The following is a 21,920-nucleotide window of genomic DNA, read 5'->3' as shown; positions in this document are numbered from 1 at the left end:
AGACACTTCACTAAGCACATAATATGCATGATCTCATTAATTCCTACAACTCACCTATGAAGTAAATAACATTATTATTATTGTAGCATACTGGTCATTGCCCTGCCAATGTCACCTTGACTCACTTGGAGATCGTATCCAGACCATTTCTTTATATGCCACTGTTTTCTGGCATCTTTCTGCCAGAGTGATCTCTGGAGAGTGCACTTAGCTCAAGTGGGTAGGTCAGAAGTGCCAACATATTGACATCCCAGGAGTGAACTTTAACCAATTATGTGTGGACATTAGTGGGTAAATACTTCTGCTTTCTCTCCTCTTTGTGTGACAACCTTTAGTTGTACTCCTCACAATTATTTCAGGACCCATATATTTTGTATTTTGCCTACAGCAGTGAACCCCTTTTTAACTTACTCTTTATTTTCTTTCATCTCTTCCCTATCTCAATTTACTACTTGCTTTCTTCCTGGAATCACCTCCCAAATAAACTAATTATGCTCAAATCTTAGTCTCAGGATTTGCTTTTGGGGAAAGCAGATCTAAGGAAATTGAGGTTTAGAGTTCTTGAGTAACTTTTTCAAGTTCACCTATACATTACATGGCAGATTCAGTATATGAAGCCAGAAGCCATGATCAAAAGCATCATCGCTTACTGCCAACTAGATGGTAGGTGCCACAAAGCAGACCAGTGAACACGTATGTTTCTTCCACAGTGTGTTTCAAAATGCAAGCCTAAGTCAGAACTTAATGCATACTTCTGCTGGTCAAGTCCATTTTATGTTTTGGAGTGTCTCTTTTCCACTGCTGCACATCAGAACGTGCCTTTTGGCAGTTAGCTAAACACATATGCTGGTAATTTATACAGGAATTGTATATAAATTCTCATACTTATCTAGTTGCTGAGTATCTTCTCCTTGTTTTTCTACAGATAGCAACTTCATCCTCGCCAATGCCCAGGTGGCTAAGGGTTTCCCTATAGTCTACTGTTCTGATGGCTTCTGCGAGCTTGCTGGATTTGCCCGAACTGAAGTTATGCAGAAGAGTTGTAGCTGCAAGTTCTTATTTGGGGTTGAAACCAATGAGCAACTGATGCTTCAAATAGAAAAGTCACTGGAGGAGAAAACAGAATTCAAAGGAGAAATTATATTCTACAAGAAAAATGGTGAGTTGGCTTTCTTTGGTGCTCACTGGAGAGTAGTGAAAGGCTGTCTTCTTTCAACCTAGTAATTGCTCCACAACTCCATTAAGGCTTAATGGCATTTCATATACATGCAGCCTGTTATAGAAGTTTCACAAATGACTTGGATGATAGCCTTGTTTTTACCATTAGTAGCATAAACTGCCTAGAAATTTTGAATTAGAATTATAGCTATTCAATGTCAATGAATGGTTAACATATATTAACTGAGCTAATATATGTTAAAATAAAGTATGTTACTATTATATTTTGGTAATTCTTAAAATATATGTTATGTATAATAGTTATTTGTATATTAACAACTTTTATCCAGAAGATTTTCCCAAATTTTATGCCTTAAAGAGCTACATCTCAATTCCAGTCATTAAAGACAGAGATCCACGTGTTCCCTGCAAAAAAGGAAGTCAGTTAAAAAAAAAAATCGGCATATGAATTTTCTTTTCCAGTTACCTAGCCACAGAGCCTTTCTCACTATTCTCTTAAATTCTAAACACAAAACAGGAGACACATAGCATCTCATGTTAGAGTAAATTTTCCTGGGCTCCAAACTGCCCCTGGGAAATACTAGGTATTTTCTTGTGGCTTTTAAATGAAAGAGGATCTAGGGGTGTGTAAGGTGTCTGCAGTCCTTGGGTTCTATGTAGGAATACATATCATTAGCAAATGGGCCCTGGTACTTCGGGTAAATTAAAGAGAGAGAAATGGGAGAAATGCTAGATCAAAAATTAGAACAAACTAATATTTTATCAATATCCAAAATTCTCATTTTTTCTTTAATAGCTTTCCTTTTCCCTTGTAGTAACATAATCCTCTGAGTTTTAGCTAGTGCATGGCTACCAAACTAGAAAAAATATTTCCCAGTCTTATTTGTAATTGGGTTGCGCTTGTGACTCAGTTTTAGGCCAAGATATATGAGAAGGAATATTTTGTGCAATCTCTGGGTAAAATACCTGAAAGGGAAATTGTTTGTTCTCTAATTTATCTCCTTTCCCTTTCCCATGGTGTGGACAGAACTGTGCCCTAGAAAGTACATATATTGAAGTCATAACCCCAAAATGATTGTATTTGGAGATAGGGCCTTTAAAAAGATAATTAGTGTTAAATGAGGCCGTAAAAGTGGGGACCTAATCCAATATGACTAGAGTCCTCATAGGAAGCAGAAGAGGCACTGAGGGTGTGCACACACAAAAGAAAGACCACATGAAAATGCAGCAGGAAGGCAGCTATCTGCAAGCCAAGAAGAGAGGCCTCAGGAGAAACCAAACTGTCAGCCCCGTGATCTTGGACATCTAGCTTCCAGAGCTGTGATAAAATACATTTCTATTGTTTAAGCTACCTAGTCCATGTTATTTTCTTACGGCAGCCCAAGCAAACTAATATGCATATGCTAAAAAGTTAAGACAGCTTAAGAAACTTTTGGGCTGAGACAATGGGGTTTTCTAGATATAGGGTCATGTCACGTGCAAACAGAGGCAGGTTGACGTCCTTTTTTCCTATTTGAATACCCTGTATTTCTTTCTCTTGCCTGATTGCCCTGGCCAGAACTTCCAATATTATGTTGAATAGGAGTGGTAAGAGAGGGCATCCTTGTCTTGTGCTGGTGTTCAAGAGGAATGCTTCACTGATAGGTGCAGCAAACCACCATGGCACACGTTTACCTATGCAACAAACCTGCACATCCTGCACATGTATCCTGGAACTTAAAATGAAATAAACTTAAATTAAAAGAAGAAAAGGAATTGCATATTTGAAATAGAAACAATAATGGCTAAGATGTTGCTAAAGTTTATTTACTGGCTCTAAAAAAAAAAAGGTAGTTCCACCTTTTATTCATTATAACAATATTACAATAATGTTTACTCCTTCCCTTCAAAAGAAAAAGTTAAGACAAGGCTGGAAAGCCAGTTTCAATCATTTGACAAGGACAATAACATAATGAAATGCAGAGCAACAAGACAGAAGGAACCTGGGCATGTTTACAGATCCACTTTCCACTCCAGACAACAAAATTTCTATCTTGTTTTGTTGCATTTCTATCTTGTTTGAGTCACCTATTTTGGGGTCTTTGTGTAACAATATTTAAATTGTACTCTAAATCAGGGTTTCTCAGACTTGCCACTGTTGACATTTTGGGCCAGTAATTCTTGTGGTAGAAGGCTGTCCTGTGCAGTGTAGACGCTTAGCACCATCCCTAGCTTCTATATCTTACTCTCATTACTTTGAGGTATTGAGATCAATGTCAAGAAGAGCCTGCATATGGAAATTTCATCCCCTTTTGTAAGTTATTTTTCCTTGGAGGATATTCCCTGATGATGTGAATTTTGGATATACAGTAGTTATGAAGTATTGGAGACTATCTCTTTGGGACAGGATACCTCAATTCTTTGGCACTGGTAACACAGTTCAGACCATTTTGTCCTTCCCAGTGTCAGTACATAAGGCCTACATAGCAAATATGATAAAACAAAAGGATTCCAGCTCTATGTAATTATACCATAATCATTGAAAGGAGGCCTGAGATAAAAGAAAATGGAGGATGTTGCTGAGAATGCAGACTGGCAGGGAGTGATAAAGCTGCCATCCGGTGGAACAAAGAGGAAAGGATTTCCTTTGTCTGAAATATCCGCTGACTGCAGACTTGTCCTTCTTAAGATAGGCGCCTTGTGTAGGTCACTCCAAATCCATATGAGTATTTTCCTTTTTAAGCCTCTTCACAATATCCAAATCTAGGTGTCAGGACCAAACAATGGAGACTTATAGGCTAGATAGGTAGAAAGTATGGCGTACAGGGTGGGAGCAAGAATTTCTTGAGCCCAGTTTTTTAATAAGATGTCTCTGCAACCTTAGACACACTTGGGTAGGAATCATTAAAGGCACCAATTCCCTTTAAGCTAGTCACCATGGGGAATTGTCTGACATTCCAAGAAAACTAATTGATCCAGTTACTAGACTGAAAATTGCCGTCTACCCTAGGCTAATCATACTGCATTATAACTATTTATATAAATTTCTGTCTGTAAATGCAGTTGTGAGCTTTTGAAGGCACACTTCTACATACCCAGTGCCTGGAGCCTGGGGTTTCAGCATTCTTCAGATGGTAGTTTCTTAGCAAATACTTGCTGAAGGGAATTGAAATTGATTATTAGCCTATGGGTACTTTAAAATATGTCTGGATTTCTGGTTTTAAAAAATATGCTTATGACTTAAAGTGTCCTCCTTCCTTTTTTCAAGGATCATTTTCTTTTAATATGCTTTAGAAAGCAGATGCTTATCTTATCCTACCCAGATACATTTTGACATTCTGTGATTGTGCTGCTTTGCCTATTTGTTCCTTAATGCTATGATTGCTTTCCTGACCTTACAGAAAAAGTGATAGGGAAAAGCTGTCCAACACAATTTCTCAGTGCTTCAGAGCTATAAAACCACATAGTGGGAGATCATCTCTGGTTTTCCCTGTTCGTTCTTGTTATCCTTCAAGCTGAGAATGGACACGCTGAGATGTCATGTCCTGTTTGTTTTCTTCCTCACTCTAGCTTGTTGGCAGAACTTTAATATCAACGAGTTGTGTCTTCTCTAATAGCATGAAAGACCGTCATGATTGGACCTACCAGCCTTAGCTTTTATATGTTTATCTTAACATATCTATCCTCTCTACAGAAAGCTTATTTTTTCCAACCTATTTGCATATTAGTAGGTCCAATATCATCAGTTTCCTGGAAACAAAAACGTAGAGAACAAAGATTTAAGGTTGTTATTTAAAGATTTAAGGTTGTTCTTAGGATAATATTGCCAATTTTGCAAAAATATTATTGTGGTGTATTAGTTTGTTAGGATTACCATTATAAAGTACCACAAACTGAGTGACTTAAACAACAGAAATCTGTTATCTCATAGTTCTGGAAGCTAGTAGCCCATCTAGATGTTAGCTGGGTTGGTTTCTTCTGAGGGATATGATGAAGAATCTGTCCCATGCCTCTCACTTCGCTGCTGGTGGTTTGCTGGAAACCTTTCGTAATCCTTGGCCTGTAGAGTGTCACCCAGATCTCTGCCTTCACCTTTACATACAGGTCTCCCTATGTGATGGTCTTTGTCTAAATTTTCCCTTTTAAATGAGGACATCAGCCACATTGGATTTGGTCCTACTCTAATGACCTCCTTTTAACTTACCTCTATAAAGACCCTATCATCAAAAAGGTCCCATTTTGAGGTACTGGGGATTAGACTGCAACATATCTTTTGGGGAAGACAAAATTCAACCTAAAACGTCTAGTTACATTTATATTGAATAGATTAGGAATTAAGTCATTTGCCCAAGATTACAAACTAGTAAATAAAAAAACCCAAATGCATAAACATTCTTGCTTGACTTCAAGGTCCTTGCTCTTAAGCCACTGATTCTCTGTGGAGGCGGAAATGCTGCCATCTCCCAGGGGAAGTTTGCAAATCTCTGGAGGTTTTTGACTCAGTAATTAGGAGAATGCTTTTGTCATTTATTGGGCAAGATTGAGTTGCTAAATATACTGTAATGCGTGGAATGATCTTGCAATTGAAGAATTGTCCAGTTTCTTGCATAACTGTCTAATGCCCAGTCAGACTTTCCAGGAGGTGAAACACTGGTTTCTAATTACCTGAATCCTGAACTTAACATACAGAGTGCTTTTTGAAAGGATTTATTTCCCACTGAATTTTCAAGAATGAAACCGTAGTGTGAGTGAGTGAAGACTGAACTTTATCACGTTCAGAATTTCACCATGTAAGAAAATCTTATTAGTGGCTCACAACACTTGTTGGTCTGATGGAGCAGATATTCAGGTGTTCTGCACTCAGAGGCATAGCATTTGCAGTGATTCTACATACTGGTCCAATTATGCAACTGTTTTATTATATCTTCTGCTCTAGTTGGTCATACCTGAGCATTTCTTGTTGAGATATATATTATCAGAGTAAATAACTTCATTATTATTTTCTGTTTCTCTCTCTCTCTCTCTTTCTGTGTGTGTGTGTGTGTGTGTGTTTGTGTGTGTGTATCTGAAAATAATGTGTGTAGGTAGGCAAGTTTTATTATGATGATTTTTATTTCTAGATAGTAAAAGGGAAATACAGCTATTTAAAAGAGAATCTTGGGTTTTGATAAGGTTGTGGATAACTCTTTACTCACAAACGCTTGCATTCTCACGTCACCATCAAGGTTTGCCATTTCTGTGTGTATACCTCCTGAGCTATTGCTTATTTGATGTTTGTCTTTATTCTGATTCACTGTTTTATTTTACTTAAATAAATTGTAAGCAAAAGAAAACTAAGCCCCTACCCTGAATACAAAACCAGGATCACTAATTTCAAATAGAAGGCAAACACAAATAAATATTAAATGAAAACACTGGTTTTAAGCTTTTTAAAATCAGAAAAGTAAAAAGTATACTGGAAATCCAAGTAATAATAGACCTAATCAATTTTATTATGCCAACCAGCATGTATGTTATTTTATTTAATTTTCCCAGTAACCCTTCAAATAAATGTAGGTTATTTCCCATTTACAGATGAGGAAACTATGATGTAGAAAATGACTTAAACACAGGTCTAAATGTTATGTCATGAACAGGTCCCAATTTGTTGCCCCAGTCATTGTTCCTTATTTTATTTACAGATAGATTTATTTACAAATTGATGCACTTCAATTTATTTATTTTTACATTTTAAAATTTAATTATCTGAGGACATAGTAAAATGCCCCAAAAGCCCATTCTTTTAACGTGTTAGGTTTTCAATTGTTTGTGATATATGGATACGTATACATATACATATATATAGTACGTATATATATGCCTATATGTGTGTGTGTTTACACATGCACACATAAACACGCACACACTTGTTAAAACAAAAACAATTCTTTTATAATTAATTGCCTTTTTTTAAAGGGAGAATGTTTCCAAAGAGGGAACCTCTGTTTACAAGCAAATTTCAAGCTGAACTAAGCTGTTGAATAAACAAAAACTGGTGTATGGAAATAGGGAAGGCTGAAGAGGCTTCTTTAGCATTGGGATGGGTAGAGGAAAAGAAGGAGGAATCGCGACAGATAGGAAGAAAAGAGGAGAAAAGGGGAGCGAGCAAGGGAAATAAATGGGGAAACATCTGGTGATCTGGTGGTATTTTATCCACCAACATGTCTAAAGGTAAGTTTTATATGCTAGCTGCATAGTTTAGCTTCAAATACACATTTTCACTAATACGTACATATTCAAATGTAAGATATTTATGTTTTCCACTTAAAACAATCTTGTGTACCACCAGAAGTATTCACACTGCTCTTTGGGCAACATGCTGTGTTCACGCAAGCATACACATAAGCTGTCTGAATCAGGTATATTCACAGTCTTACGATTTCAGATCGTGATAAAAGTGAAAAGGAAGCAATTTTCTTCATGACCTCCCTCTTTTACAATGAGCTATTCATGACAAACAATTACAGTAAGAAACATTACTTAAAAAAATTATTGTGTATATTTAATATATATATGACACTATAGGATATGTATATATATAGTAAAATGGTTACTGGGTGAAAGAGGTTAACATATCCATTATCTCACATAGTTATCCACTTCCACCCCTGTGGCAAGAGCAGCTATAATCTACTCATTTAGCAAAAATCCCAAGTACAACACACTATTATTAACTATAGTCTTCTTGTTGTACATTAGGTCTTTCAACTTGTTCATGCTGCATATTTGCTGTTTTCTATCCTTTGAACTACATCCCCCCAAATTCTTCTCCCCACCCCAATGTTAAACACTGTTTTATTCTTTGTCTTTATGTGTTTGATCTGTTTTTCACCTTATGATTCCATATATAAGTGAGATAATGCAAGTTTTCTTTCTGTGTCTGGCTTATTTCTCTTAGTATCATATTCTCCAAGTCACATCTGTGTTGTGACAAATGGCAGGATGTCCTCCTTTTTTAAGGCTGAATAATATTCATATATGTGTTTGTGTGTGTGTGTGTGTGTGTGTGTGTTTCTGGGTCATATGGCAGTTCTATTTTAATTTATTTAGGAACCCCATACTGTTTTTCATAATGGCTTCACCAATCTACATTCCTGCCAACAGTTTGCAAGGGTTCCCTTTTCTCTACACCCCTGCCAACACTTGTTATCTCCTGTCTTTTTGATAGTAACCGTCCTAATGGTGTGAGATGATATTCCATAGTGGTTTTAATTTGCATTTCCCTGATGATTAGTGATGTGGAACACCATTTTATATATCTATTGGTCATTTTTATGTCACCTTTGGAGAAGTATTTATTCAAGTCCTTTGCTTCTTTTTTATTTGTGTTATATATTTTCTTGACATTGAGTTGTACATGTTCTTTATCAATCTTGGATATTGACCTCTTATCCGATGTATGGTTTGCAATTCTTTTTTTCTCAATTTGTAGGTTACCTTTCCATTTTGTTGACTGTTCCCCTTGCTATGCAGAAGGTTTTTAGTTTGATGTAGTCCTGTTTATTTAATTTTTGCTTTTGTAGACTGAACTTTCGGTGTGAGATTCAAGAAATCATTGCCAAGACCAATGTCTTGGAGAGGAGCTTTTCCTCCTCTATGTTTTCTTCTAAGCGTTTTATAGTTTCAGGTCTTATATTTAGTTTTTTTATTGATTGTGAGTTGAATTTTGTGTATGGCATGTGATATGGATCCAATTTTATTCTTTGGAATGTGGAAGTCCAGTTTTTTTCCCAGAACCATTTATTGAAGAGATTTTCCTTATCCTGTTGTGTCTTTTTGATGTCCTTGTCAAAATTAGGTTCGCTGTATATGTTTAGATTTATATCTGGACTTTCTATTCTGTCTCCCTGTTCTTTGTCTGTTTTTAATGCCTACACTATTACTTTTTTATTACTATAGCTTTATAATATAATTTTAAATCAGGAAGTCAGATGCTTGCAACCTTTTTTTTTTTCTTTAATCAGAATCATTTTGACTATTTTGGGTCTTTGGTGGTTCCATATGAATTTTAGGATTATTTTTTGTCTGTGAATTGTCATTGAGATTTTAATAGGAATTGCATTGAATCTATATATTGTGTTGGGTAGTGTGGACCTTTTAACAATATTAATTCTTCCAATCCATGAGCATGGACTATCTTTCCATTATTTGTCTCCTCTTCAGTGTCTTTCCTCAGTGTTGTATAGCTTTAAGTGTAGATATCTTTCTCATCCATTATTTTGCTTCTAACACTAAGAAGATATTCTTAATGAGTTCTTTTACACTTAGTTATTCAATATGACTCTGGAGGATTTTTAGAATATTTGATTATGTCATCTAGTTATTTCAGAATTGGAACTCAAAATAGGAAAAGAGACAATGATTTGGGCTGTAAAATTTCAGAGTATTGCCATAATAACAATTTTAAATTTGAAGCACATATGACTTCCCCATTTGGCTGTTAAGTAGTGGGTTTGTAGCATAGAATATGGAATGTTTTCATGTAACATACAAATTTCAGAGCAAAAGATGTCATGCCCACCCATTTAATAAATGAACAACAGCAAGAATGTACTTTTAAATAGAATGTGTTGTATCCAAATGAATGTTTTTGTGAATACCAGAGTTCCCAGCATGGACAACACTTGTAGTTGCTTTAGAATTTCACCACGTCTAAAGAACCAAGAATTATTTTATCAAGAGCTAGTGAAACCAGGCTTGAGATCACACAAAAATAAAAAGATAGTTTATTCTAAGATTGAGTGAGACCTGGGGAGAAAGGAAAGATCATTCTGAGCAAAACAAAATTATCTTCTCACCTAGCCCTCCCATTGATTCAAACCACAGTCCAAGACGAGGGAAAGGCAATACAACAGCACAAGTGCAATATTTTTTTATAAAGTTCTCCTCAGGCTGTTGAGAATCTTAAAGTCATTAGCACCGTGGGCATTAGGCTTATATAAATGGTAGCCTTGGCAGCAACTGAAAGCATCCAAGTGAGCCTGGAGGACAGTATAAAACTTAGATTCTTACTTCTTTGGAAGCCAAGAGGACTGGATTATAAGGACATTTCCTCTGAGTGTTAGAAGTATTTGTGAAGATCCCCAAGGAGACTTGGTTTCCTGAATGTGAGACCTTGTAATATTTTTCCTGTGTAATATATATGACCATATTTTTACTCACTGGGTTGTAGAGTCAAGGAAACTCAAAACAGTTTGTCTGGTGTTCCAGTTATGACAAACTACATTAGGACCTAGCAACTTAAAATGACAATAACTATATCCTACAATTTTGTGGGTCAGGAATTTAAGTTGGCCATGGGTGGCTAATTCTCCTTCCATGTGGAGTCAGCAGAGGTTGGAATTTGGTGGTGTTCAGTGGGGAAATGTACTTGTTTGGAAGGTATAAGATGGCTTCACTCATGTATGGCATCTTGAAAGGCTGAGACCAGTTGAGACCATGAACCAAAGTGCCTGCCAACGTCCTCTTCAGCATAGTGGGTTTGGGTAGTCACTAGTCTGGTAGTCTAGTGTTTCATGAACCAGGCAGAAACTGCAAGAATTTTTGTGATCTCATCTAAGAAGTTACATAGCATAACTTCTGCCATACCATATTGAGTGGAACAGCCACAAGTCCACTCAGATTCATGGAAAGGAGACCAAAATTCTACCTCTTGATAAGAAGAGTGTCAAAGAATGTGCAGTTGTGTTGTACAACTTCAGTGTCTAGTTTCATAGAAACACATTTGGGGATGAGTGTGTGTATAGCAACAGGCAAGAGAGCATTTGGTTCTGACGCTTGTAAAACTTGCAGTTTTTGTAAAGTCTATGGGGCCACCAAACAGTTACCATGCTTCCTTCAACTAAGTGTATTTGAAAACATTGGGTCAGATTATTGTGTCTGTTCTCAGTTGCTTTCTCCAGCTTGATTCATCTGAAGCCTTACTGAGACTTTGCATGCCCTCAAATAGAAAGCATGCATTGTTCTTTATGTTTTGGCAAAAGATTTTATGAAGATTCTCCAATATATCTTTTCAGTCTTGATAGGAGATTAATATTTTATATTTACCTCTTAGGCCTTTTGCATTCAAGAGGTGAATCTCACAAATGCATTTATGGAAGACAACTTCAAAGTCATGGTAGAAGGAAGACAAAGGGTTCAGAAAGTATGTGCACTGAAGGTAGCACATGCACCTTGTATGGAGAGTCTGCCTTGCAGTTTATCTTTCTGTTTGCACATCAGCTTTGTATTTGTAAATGTAGGCAGTCTTTCTTTTCTTCTTTTCATTTATCTGAACAAGCTACTCTGAGAGAGCCTGTTCTTTTTCTATGGTCATGACTAAAGTTGCATTGTTTAATCAATGAGCAGGGGTTTTATGTAAGTCCAGTTTTTGAAATGTTCTTCACTGACCCACACTCTGCAGCCAGAATGATGAGAAGAAAGTGAGACAAACGTAGAGATCAGGTTGCAGTGCATTCATCAGAAACTGCTTAGCTTAGCTTGTTCTGCTTAGATTTAGTGTTCAGCGATACTACCTAACTAGATTCCTCCATACTTTCACTTCTTCAGAGTCAGCCTCAGCACCTTCCTGACTTAGCACAGACAACTTCATAAAATAGGAACAGCTGACATTTACTGAGCGTTCACTGTGGGCCAAGTTCTGTGCTCTGCTCTTTGCCTGTGTTGTTGCTTCAATTTAATCCTCTCCTCAACCCTTTGAGGTGTATCCTATTACTATCGTATTTCACAGTTAAAGATACTGATTCACAGAGAAGTTAAGTGGGAGGGCTGGGATCCAAGTCCTGGCAGTTCTGACTCCTGACCCCTTGTACTCGGAAATACTAAGTCATGCTCATGCACCTGGCAAACCTAAGCTTTCCACCTAGGAAGCCCTTAGTCTATGGCAGTGGATGGTAGGCATGCCAGGCACTATACATACCCCTTGGGGTAAGTGACTGACAAACTATCAAGGAAGGACTAGCTCAATAATAGCTAGAATCAGAAAGTTTTGGAGTAGAATCTCAGCCCTCTACCATTCAGTAAGTATGTATTCTAGTTCAGTGACTTTGCTTGTTTGAGCCTCAGCTTGATCTTCTCTAAAATAGAGATCCAGTATCATCCTCATAGATGTCTTCTGAATGACCAAATGAGATAACCACTTTTCATCGCACATTATCAGGAACAGCCACATAATGTGCAGGGGCCATTGCAAAATGAAAGTGCAGGTGCCTTTGTTAAAAATTTGCTAAAAATTTCAAGACAGCACCAGCAGAGCATTAAATGAAAGCATGGGGCCCTTCTAAGCGTGGGGTCTATGTGACTGCGCAGACCACATGCCCATGAGGGTGGCCTTGTACATCATAGCCATTTAATGAATATTCTTTCCACCCCTGACATTCTTCCCACCAGAAGAACCTGCCTACTCCCATTTCCCAGAGTTCTAGATCCTCAGAACCTCACATTAAGGAGCCTGGAATCTAATGCTTGGCCCTTGGCTAACTCTGCACCCTGGCCTGTGGGCTGGTTTCTAGTTTTCCCTTACCTTATCAGAAAGCCATGAATATCTATCCATCTTCAACGAGATCCCACAAAATTTCTGTGAGGTCTTAGCCAAGAGGATCTATGTCTCTTGAGTTGAACAGGAATTATAAAATCAACACAAAAAGTTACATCATTTACACATGCTTAAACTATGCTAGCAGCATGGATAATTATATAATATTGACTGGCTACAATTATATTAAAATAGTGCTTTATTTTTCAGTGATGAGCCTTTACTCTACGTCATCCATCAAATTTACACAATCACTGGCACCAGAAATCCATCCTTCCTGACACTGTCTTAGGTCAGACCCTCACAATTTTGGCACAGAGCTATAATAACTCCTCTCAATCTGTAGACCCACCTCCAGTTCTGCACCCTCAAGTCTTTTCTCCTCACTGTCTCCAAAGTTGTCTTGCTAAAGTGTGTCCTGCAATCCCCAAGTGTGCCTCTCCACAAAACACATGCTACTGTCTTATGACAGAGCCTTCAGGGGGTCCTCATTGCCTTTCAGGATAAATAAAAACTCTTCACTCTGGCGTATAAAGCCGCTCATGAACTAGTCCCAGCCTATAATATCTTTAAACTCATCCTTCCCTTTTTCTATCCTCCCTGTTCCCTTCATTTCTCATCATTCCCATGTCAGCATATCCCAGACTTCCGCCTAATTATTTTATAGTTTTGTTTTTTAAAAGATCTTCCATATCCTAACTTGCCTTGTGCCTTTGTACTCAGTGTTCCCCCTGCCAGGAGTGCTACTCCCCACTCCCAAAATTCCATCCTCATATTAAGCTAATAAAACTATGGGATTCAATTCAAGCCTGTTTCATCTGTGAGGCTTTCAACTATGACCTTCTGTTTCACACGATGTTTCCATGCATCACAGTAGGCACCACCTTGTGTTATAACTTTCTCTTTGTACATCTCTGTTTCATTATGCATGTTTGAGGGTGACATTGGTACCATATTAATCTTGTTATCTACAGTGCCTAGAATAGTTCCTGACATATAGTAAATGCTATTTGCTGAATGGGCAGATGAATAAATAGTTTTTCTTGCTGTTTCAATTGAAGCCCTATACTGCTTCCATGTTAGAATAGCCTTGAGATGTTGTGTACATCTCTCTATATTCTCACATAAACTCATTTTGCTTTTCTGTTTCAACTTTACAGTTACCTTTCCTCCCAAGAAAGACTTCTGACATCACCCTTCACTTTTCTTTCTGTTTCTAGACATTAATTCCTTTGCTGGAATATTTTCTTTTTCTCTACTTAGAAAACATATTTCAGTTCTCTGTCTTACACAGAGAGAGGGATTGGTGTTCTGGAGTTTTCTGCTGGGTTGATAAATTAACATCTGTTTGCATGGGAAGTGACCGGGTTGTTCTAAGGCATTTTAATTCCGGCAGGAGGACAGCGGTCTGAAGGGTTATTCATTGACATCTCTCTGCTCTGCCTCAGTCCTGGCTGTCACAGCTGCCTCTGGGAGGTTGGGCCAATAAAGTCAGAGAGGAGGTAAACAAAAAAGGCAGCTGAGAGAAGTGAGTGTGTCCCCTGAGCATGCTGGCAAGAAAAGGCCAGGGGAAAGCACCTGAGAAGACAGCCGATAGAATGCAGCTGATGCCAGCAACTTGCACACAACTCAGAAATCCCCATGCCTGATGACGGAGACAATGGGACCTCTCTGAATGTGAAAAGAATAAGTATTTTACTCTACCTAGAAACTTTGGCATGTAAATATCTCTGAAGGCTGAAAGAGCTCTCTAAGAAGTAGTCCAATGTTGGCCTTCAGCAACTTTGCAGGATGTTCGAAGGAATTCACATTTTCAGAGGCATATTTGAGAAGAAAATGTAGTAAAATTATCTTAGAAAGCATTTTTTACCATTTCTAGCCGGTTAGATTGGAAAAAATCATGACCTTTGTGTGCGAAGACTCGAGTTTGAGTCCTTGCACAGTCACCAAGGTGCTGTAGGTGATCTTAGCCAAGTTGTTTAACCCTACAATATCTAATCTTGCCTGTAAGAGGCAAGCAGAAATATTTAGCTCTTAAAAACATTTAAGAGAATCAGATAAAGAAAGTAAACTATAGAAAATATAAAGAAACACATAAATGCTTGTTGTATTGACTCTCAGAGTCTGCATTCGTATCTACCAGACCAAAAGGCTTCTGTCCCTTATGAACTATGTAATGTTGAGCAATTAACTTCAACTTCCCGGGCCTCAGTTTTCTCTTCTTTAATATGGCAATAACAGTAATATCATCTGTTTCATAGGCTTAAGTGAAGTGTAAAGTGCCTTGCACAGTGTCTGACACATAATATGTGCTCAGTAAATTTTAAATGTCACTCTTGTAACCAATAGCATTACTGTTGCAAAGTTTGAATTCATCTTACAGTAATTTAGTTCAGTATCTGAACACAGAGTTTAGAGTACCTGTTATGTTTGGGTCAGGCCCTCTGTTTTGCACATAAGAGAGTACAAGAAAAGGGAAAATATAAACCTTGCTGTCCTGTACCTTATAGTCTATTAACAGAGAAGGGCTAATCAAATAATCACACAAACATATTCGGTAGTTTGAAGGCAAGTTGCAGGCTGCTATGGTAGACGATAACAGGGGGATCTGACCAAATACAAAGTTCAAGGAAACCTTCAGCAAGGAAATGATATTTGAGTTGACTTTTCGAGGATGAGTAGAAATTGACTACATGGAGGAAAGAATGAAAGCATTATAGTCAAAGAGAGCCATGTATGCAAAGTTCTTGGGAGAGAGAGACTGTCTTTTTTGAGACTTGGAGAGAAGGCCAGTTTAGCTGGAGGGCAGATAGCTGTGTATCACATAGGAGAAGGTAGGTAAACCAAGTTAGATCACTTGGGATTTTGTCGACTATGCTCAGGCTATTGAGAGTCAACTTAGTGCAGTCAAAGTGTTTTAAGCAGGAAAGTCACATGATGAAAATATCATTTAACAAAGAAAATTTTTGCTCCATATGAGTAATCCACATAAGAGATGATGGTCATTAAGGCAGGTCCTACTCAAAGTGTGATCTGAAGACCAGCAGCATCAGCATACCCTGGAATTTATTGAATGCCACCCAGACCTACAAATCAAATCTGGAAATGGGGCCCAGCACTCAAGTGTTTTCACAAGCACTCCAGGTGATTCTGATGCTCACTAAAGGTTGAGAAGCTCTGGCTTGGTCTAGGATGTAGCCAGTGAAGACCGAAGAGTGAATGCATTTAAAACCAATTTTAGAGGTTTAGCTACTAGAATTGAAAAGATTTGGCAACATCTTTACTTTGGGGAATGAGAAAGAAGGAAGCATGAAGAATGACTCTAAATTGTGCATCTAAAGAAACCATCTAATCTGACTTTTTATACTTTGTTGTGTGTGTAGCTATATCTGTTTTGAGATTACAGAAGATAAAGGACTAGGGTGTGGATTTTGGTTTACATGTGTTTGTTTGTTTAAGCATGTGCTAATCCACAGAGCACTGTTGATAAGATCTAAGAAGCATCATTATAAAAAATGACTTTAGGTGAAAAAAATAACTTACAACTTGGACCATCTTAACCAATTGGCAATATAAGCCAGTTATCACTGGAGAGCTGATATCCTCTATGATAAGGAGAGCTATTTTTCTTGAAGTCTTTACTTTCCCAAAATTTCGCAATTTTGAGTCCCCTAGATTATCTTTTGAAACATCATGTTCCACTATTTAAAAAAAAAATACCTTTTCAGAACTACACTAGGAGTGAAACAGTGAAATAAATCTTGTTAAAAATGCTACTAAGATAATATACTATTGAAAGGAGAAACATTAAACTCAGAATGTGTTTTGAGGTTAAAAAAATCGCTGACCGCCTAAGATTGTTACACTCTGTATAACGTCTGCAATGATTTTTTAAAAGTACCTATTCTTTTTCACGCATATAAGAGATAGCCAGAGTGGACATTTCTCACGTTTTTAACATTCTAGTTGCTTTGATCTGACTCTGTATAGACTCAGACCAATATCTCCATTTCACTTCTTTAGACTCCTGATTTACATATATTTTGCTTTGTAATGCAGCTCAGAAAGCTCCTACTCAGTGCCATAATTCCCAAAACAGCTTCCACTCATGAATTTCGAAGTAAAAGCCTTATCAGAGATCCCTCTAGGCCATTGATGGCCAACGCTATTTTTCAAGTGAAGGATAGTTACTTATATGCTCAATATCAAATTGGAAAGCAAATGACTAGCCTTTATGTAGGAAAACAGTGTTGTCTGATTGGACGATCTTTTACAAGACACCACTGTGACATAGTCTAGGCTCCTTCTCAAGAAAAACTGTCTATATGATTTTTACACTAACAAATAGTGCTTCTTTAATACTTTGGTAGTATACAGTCTTCTTAAATCTCTGAAGAATCAAGAATTAACTCCCAGCATACAGTAATCTTTAGGCTTCTACATCAAATATTGGCAAATTATGACCTGTATCTGGCAGGATGCCTGCTTTTCTAAATGAAGTTTTACTGGTAAACAGCCATGCTCATTTTTTAATGTATTGTCTGTTACTCCAAAAGCAAAGTTGAGTAGTTGAGATAGAGACCATATGCGCTGTAAAACCAAAAATATTTACTCTCTGGTCCTTTATAGAAAAAGTTTGCTGACCTTTGAAGATGAGTAACCAAATCTGTTAGGTTGCATACCCAATTGGAACCCTCACAGTTTAGAAGGATTCTGAATTTTCATTTCTTAATGGCACATATGGTCTCAAAATGTATTTTTTTTTCTGTTGTAGAAAAATGCCTATAATCATATGGGAAAATATTTTGCACAAATTTATTTTTCACGAAATGATTTCTGTGTTCGAGCAGATATCTGGTGAGTAATGCAAGGATAAGCTTATTGGTGCTGATACCTCGCCGGAGTAGTCTGAGTACAGTGACGCCTACCTGGGCACCGGGTTTTGGCCTCATGTTCTGGTGAGGTGTCCACTTTATTTTGGGAGAGAAGCAGTAAGTTGAGGAAGATGTCTGTTTTGCTTCACATGTCTGCCAAGTTGTGACTCAGGGCAATCTGGCACAGTGTTCACAAGTCTTCGTTAAGAGTTGAGTTTGCACAATGGAAGAAATGTTCAGTATGTTTGTTGTCTGCATATTCTTGGAAAGTGCTAAATTGCCACCTAAAACTGTAATCATATCTTTATACACTAGAGAATTGTCATGAGATCCTTAACCATTTCTTTTACTTCTTTTCCTATTTCCAAATTCTCATCTCAGTGTTTCTGCTTTCTTACATAGGATTTATTTTTCATTCATTTCAGTGTATTTGTCTAACCTTTTAAACACAAATTCTAATTCTGAAACTAATTTCTTAAAAAGGACTTGATCAAAGTTGAATTTGTTACATGTCCTAGCTTATGCTATCAATAAAATAATAGCAATATATAGAAGTATAGTTTTCCTTTTAATATATCAAAATAGATAATTCACTCCTGTGATAATGATTCCTTTGGTAATTTCTTTTAACATATGTTGAAATGCACTGTGTTTTCACAAGAAAGCTTATGAAACTGGGAGTCATATGATTTGAGGTATAGTCCCAACTTTTACAACAATTAACATCTTTGACTTCAGTTTACTGAGACACTCTGAACTCATGATTTTCATCTTTACAATAAACAGTTCCATCTCATCATCTTTAAGATCTTTTTTAACTCAAGCAATCTGAAATACCTTTGAATGTTTCAACTTAGTATTATATTAGATGTTCAAAGAAACACTGAATTCTCCATTTTTAAAGTGTATATATGATATGTGTTTCCTTCATTTAACAGTGAAATGTTTCATACATACACAAAAGAGAAATTATTGCAACAAATATCCACTTTACACTGCCACCTAATTTTAAGATATATTAAAACTAAGCCATAATTGTCCATGATTGTTTTTATGGTTAAATAAATAAAGCATTACATATACAGGTAAAGCCCTTACTTTATATAACTATTTAAAATGCATATAATACTTCAAAGCTCTTAACCCCAACCTCCTCAGAGCTCTTAACCATGAGAGTTAGCCATATATCCAGTATGCAGATGTGGTATGAACAGGTGTAAAATTATACCTGAGAATATTCAGCAAGTAAATGGCAAAGTAACTGTTATTTCCAGTCTTAGAAGATGAATCCAGGGACTTGACCATGTGCAACGCCATCTAAATCCTGCATGTTCCTGTTACATCTTGACTCTTCTTTTCTAAAGATACAGTTTTGTATATAGTGTTCTTTGGAAGTAACACAAATTGGTTCTGATCATATTAAGCAAAATAATAATTTAATGAAAATATATGCCATAACTTATCGAATCAAAGAAGTTAATGAGAATCTAAGCCTTGAAAAGACAAAAGCAGTAGTTCTGTAAGGTCTAGGTAGCAAAATAATTGGAAAGCTTTTCCAGGCTTCATTATTGAATGAACATAATTTCTTCATTTTTGATTTCGGATTCATGAAATTAAGATTAAAATTACCAGAAGAGAAAGACTGATTGCTTCATTTTGGATGATTTGCCCATTCCTCCAGTGAGGGTTTGCAGAGCACCAGATGGTTCTACCAAGGCTGCAAGCAGAAAGGAGGTTTGGCTCCCAGTAAAATTTCGAGGTGCAATGACAAGAGGAAGGGGGCACAGATGATATTCTGCCAAAAATATGAGAGGTAAACTATACTAATTGTGTCAACTCAGAATGTGCCTAAGGTGTCTCTGATTACAGGAGAGTAATTGGCTGATGGCCCCAGCTGCGGTGCTCTGAAACACATCACCTGATCAGCCAAAGTTTTATTGGACTGCTTCCAGCCAATGACTGAAAGAGGCAGGGTTGCTAAGACAGGTCTGTTCCTGGGAAATGAGGAACTGCTTAGAACTGTGCTGCAATCTAGACACTTCCTTTCATCCAGTTTTTCTTCCTTCTTCTCTCCTTCACTTGACATCAGAACCACACCATGGTCTTCTCATAGTTTGCTTCTAAGAAGACCTGGAATAACACACAAATAGTTCATTAATATTCAAAAGCAACATTAAGTAGCATTTTCATGAATAATTCTTTAAGAATGTCATGCTGCAATCCTACAGCCTGATCTCCCACACTTTCCTACATTTCTCCTTTCACCCTGCTCTCCTTTTTCTTTTTTCCTATAGCATTTAAGACCTTCTAATAAACTATGCAATCTGCTTATATATTGCATTTATAATTTATTGTTTTTCACTCCAATTAGAATATCAGTTCTTTCAGGGATAAGACAGAGATCTATTCTGTTTTGTTCACTGATATATCCAAACAGTTAACAACAGTGCCTGCCATTGCAGGCATTCAATAAATATCCACTGAATGAATGAATAACTTTATTTCCAATTGCTTTGCTTGCAATGTAATTTCCAAATGTTTTCTTTTGGATCCTAAACTAGATAATCCCAGAGTCCCAGATCCTCATAATACTGCTGAGTTCATACAGACATTATGTTTATTGGCACCAACAATTATTCTCATTGCTCTGCAAAGGCCATAGATTTCTCTGACTAAAGCCTTGTGCAATTAGAGAGGGTTAACTTAATCCTCAAATTCTCATTTAAAGCAAGTTCTTTCTCACTGAACAATTGCAAGTTTGAAGAAATCTTAAATTGCTTTTCTTAAAGAAAAGTATCAAGAGAGTAGGTTTGGGTTTCAGTGCCTTGTTCTCACAAAGAAGTGGCTTACAAGTAGCAATCATGAAACCAAACCTGTCAGATGAGACATTTTTCTGCTCACTACCAATTGTCCATCACATGTGGCCTTCTTTTCTCCAAAGGATCATTGAAAAGATAGAGCCATGACTCAGATGTTAATTGGGGCTCAGTTCTCTTTACTATTTCCAGTCTTAGCAGATGAATCCAGGGGATGTTGCTCTGCATCCTACACAGAGGTGCCATGGTATACAGATCACCATTTCTGAAACTTCCCAAGAAAGCAAGAAGCCAAAACATACTGGAAGGCAGAAGCATGCAGAAGCTTTGTCAATGAGGTCAGAATATGGTGCCTTGTGTGTTAGCAACTTAGGTAACTATACTTAGATACTGTAATCACAAAGCTTGTATAAGTGCATTTTCTCTATCTCAACCTGGGACTGGCAGCAGCACCAATGGTGTTTTTCTGATCCCAGTCTCATTGGATACTCAAGCAAATTTAAAAATTAACACCACATTTACCTTAATGAAGGATGTTTTTCAGTCTTGAACTAAAATAGCTTAATCTTGTTTTAAATAGTGGTTCTACTCTTATTCTTGGTTTGAGAGTGAAATTCTTTTTATTATAAAGAGACTTTACTGCACTTTTTTCACTTAAAATAGGATATTTTTTAGAGCATATGTGTAATCATGTCCTATAGTATGTGTAGAACGGGGAATTAAATTGACTCCAAACTCAATGTTTAAAACATTGTCCATAGAAGAGGATCATCCCCAGAATATTACATTAATAGTAAGGCAAAATTAGAAAATCAAACTCAGACTTGTGTTTAAATTCCAGTTCTTCACAGGACTATTTTGTGACCTAAAGAAAATGCTACACATCTCAGTCTCATAATTGTAAAATATAGCTCAGTGCAGTAAAATGTTGATCAGGTTGATCAGTGGGAAATTTAGATATAATACATGCAAGACGTGTTGCACAATGTTAGCACATGATACACTCTTCACAGAATACAGCAACCACCAGGTCCTTGCTGTGTGTGTTGTTTTCAGGGCCTCTTTATCTCCATTTCTCATTGGACTGTACCCAGTTTTTCCATTTCCTACTGTAAAACTATTGCTGCTGAATCTGTGTTTAACTGTACATGGAAACTCCTTTCAATTGTAGGTAAGAATTATCTGTGTTTACCATGGGAACAAATTTGGTTTTCTTAAAGCAAGTATTAGTTCTACTGGTCCATAACCCCAGTTAATTTGTTGAGCAAGGATGTTGGACATATTGACTAAATCATGTCTAGGGGATATTTTTGTACCTGGAGTTTCCAGGCTCCTCTTGCTCCTAATTATTAGAGATTTCTGAGCGGTGGCTATACACACACCTGGGAAATGAACAAAGTACTTTTATTTAAGGAGAAAGGTAACTTGGATCAAAATTGGCACATTTAACTCTGTTAGGCATAACTTGATTTCCCTTCCCTTCCTTTCCCTTCCCTTCCC

General features: G+C 37.0%; 1 protein-coding gene across 1 annotated transcript in view; it reads left to right on the top strand.

Moving 5' to 3' along the window:
• Positions 1 to 21,920, top strand: part of KCNH8 (potassium voltage-gated channel subfamily H member 8) — a 401,018-nt gene that overhangs the window by 111,223 nt on the left and 267,875 nt on the right. Inside the window, 1 exon segment of the mRNA XM_017891320.1 lies at positions 926 to 1,159. Coding sequence (XP_017746809.1) covers positions 926 to 1,159 — 234 coding nt within the window.

The sequence above is a fragment of the Rhinopithecus bieti genome, unplaced genomic scaffold (genome assembly GCF_001698545.2).
Source record: "Rhinopithecus bieti isolate Rb0 unplaced genomic scaffold, ASM169854v2 scaffold_20170, whole genome shotgun sequence".
NCBI lineage: Eukaryota > Metazoa > Chordata > Mammalia > Primates > Cercopithecidae > Rhinopithecus > Rhinopithecus bieti.
This window is presented reverse-complemented; position numbering and strand designations above follow the sequence as displayed.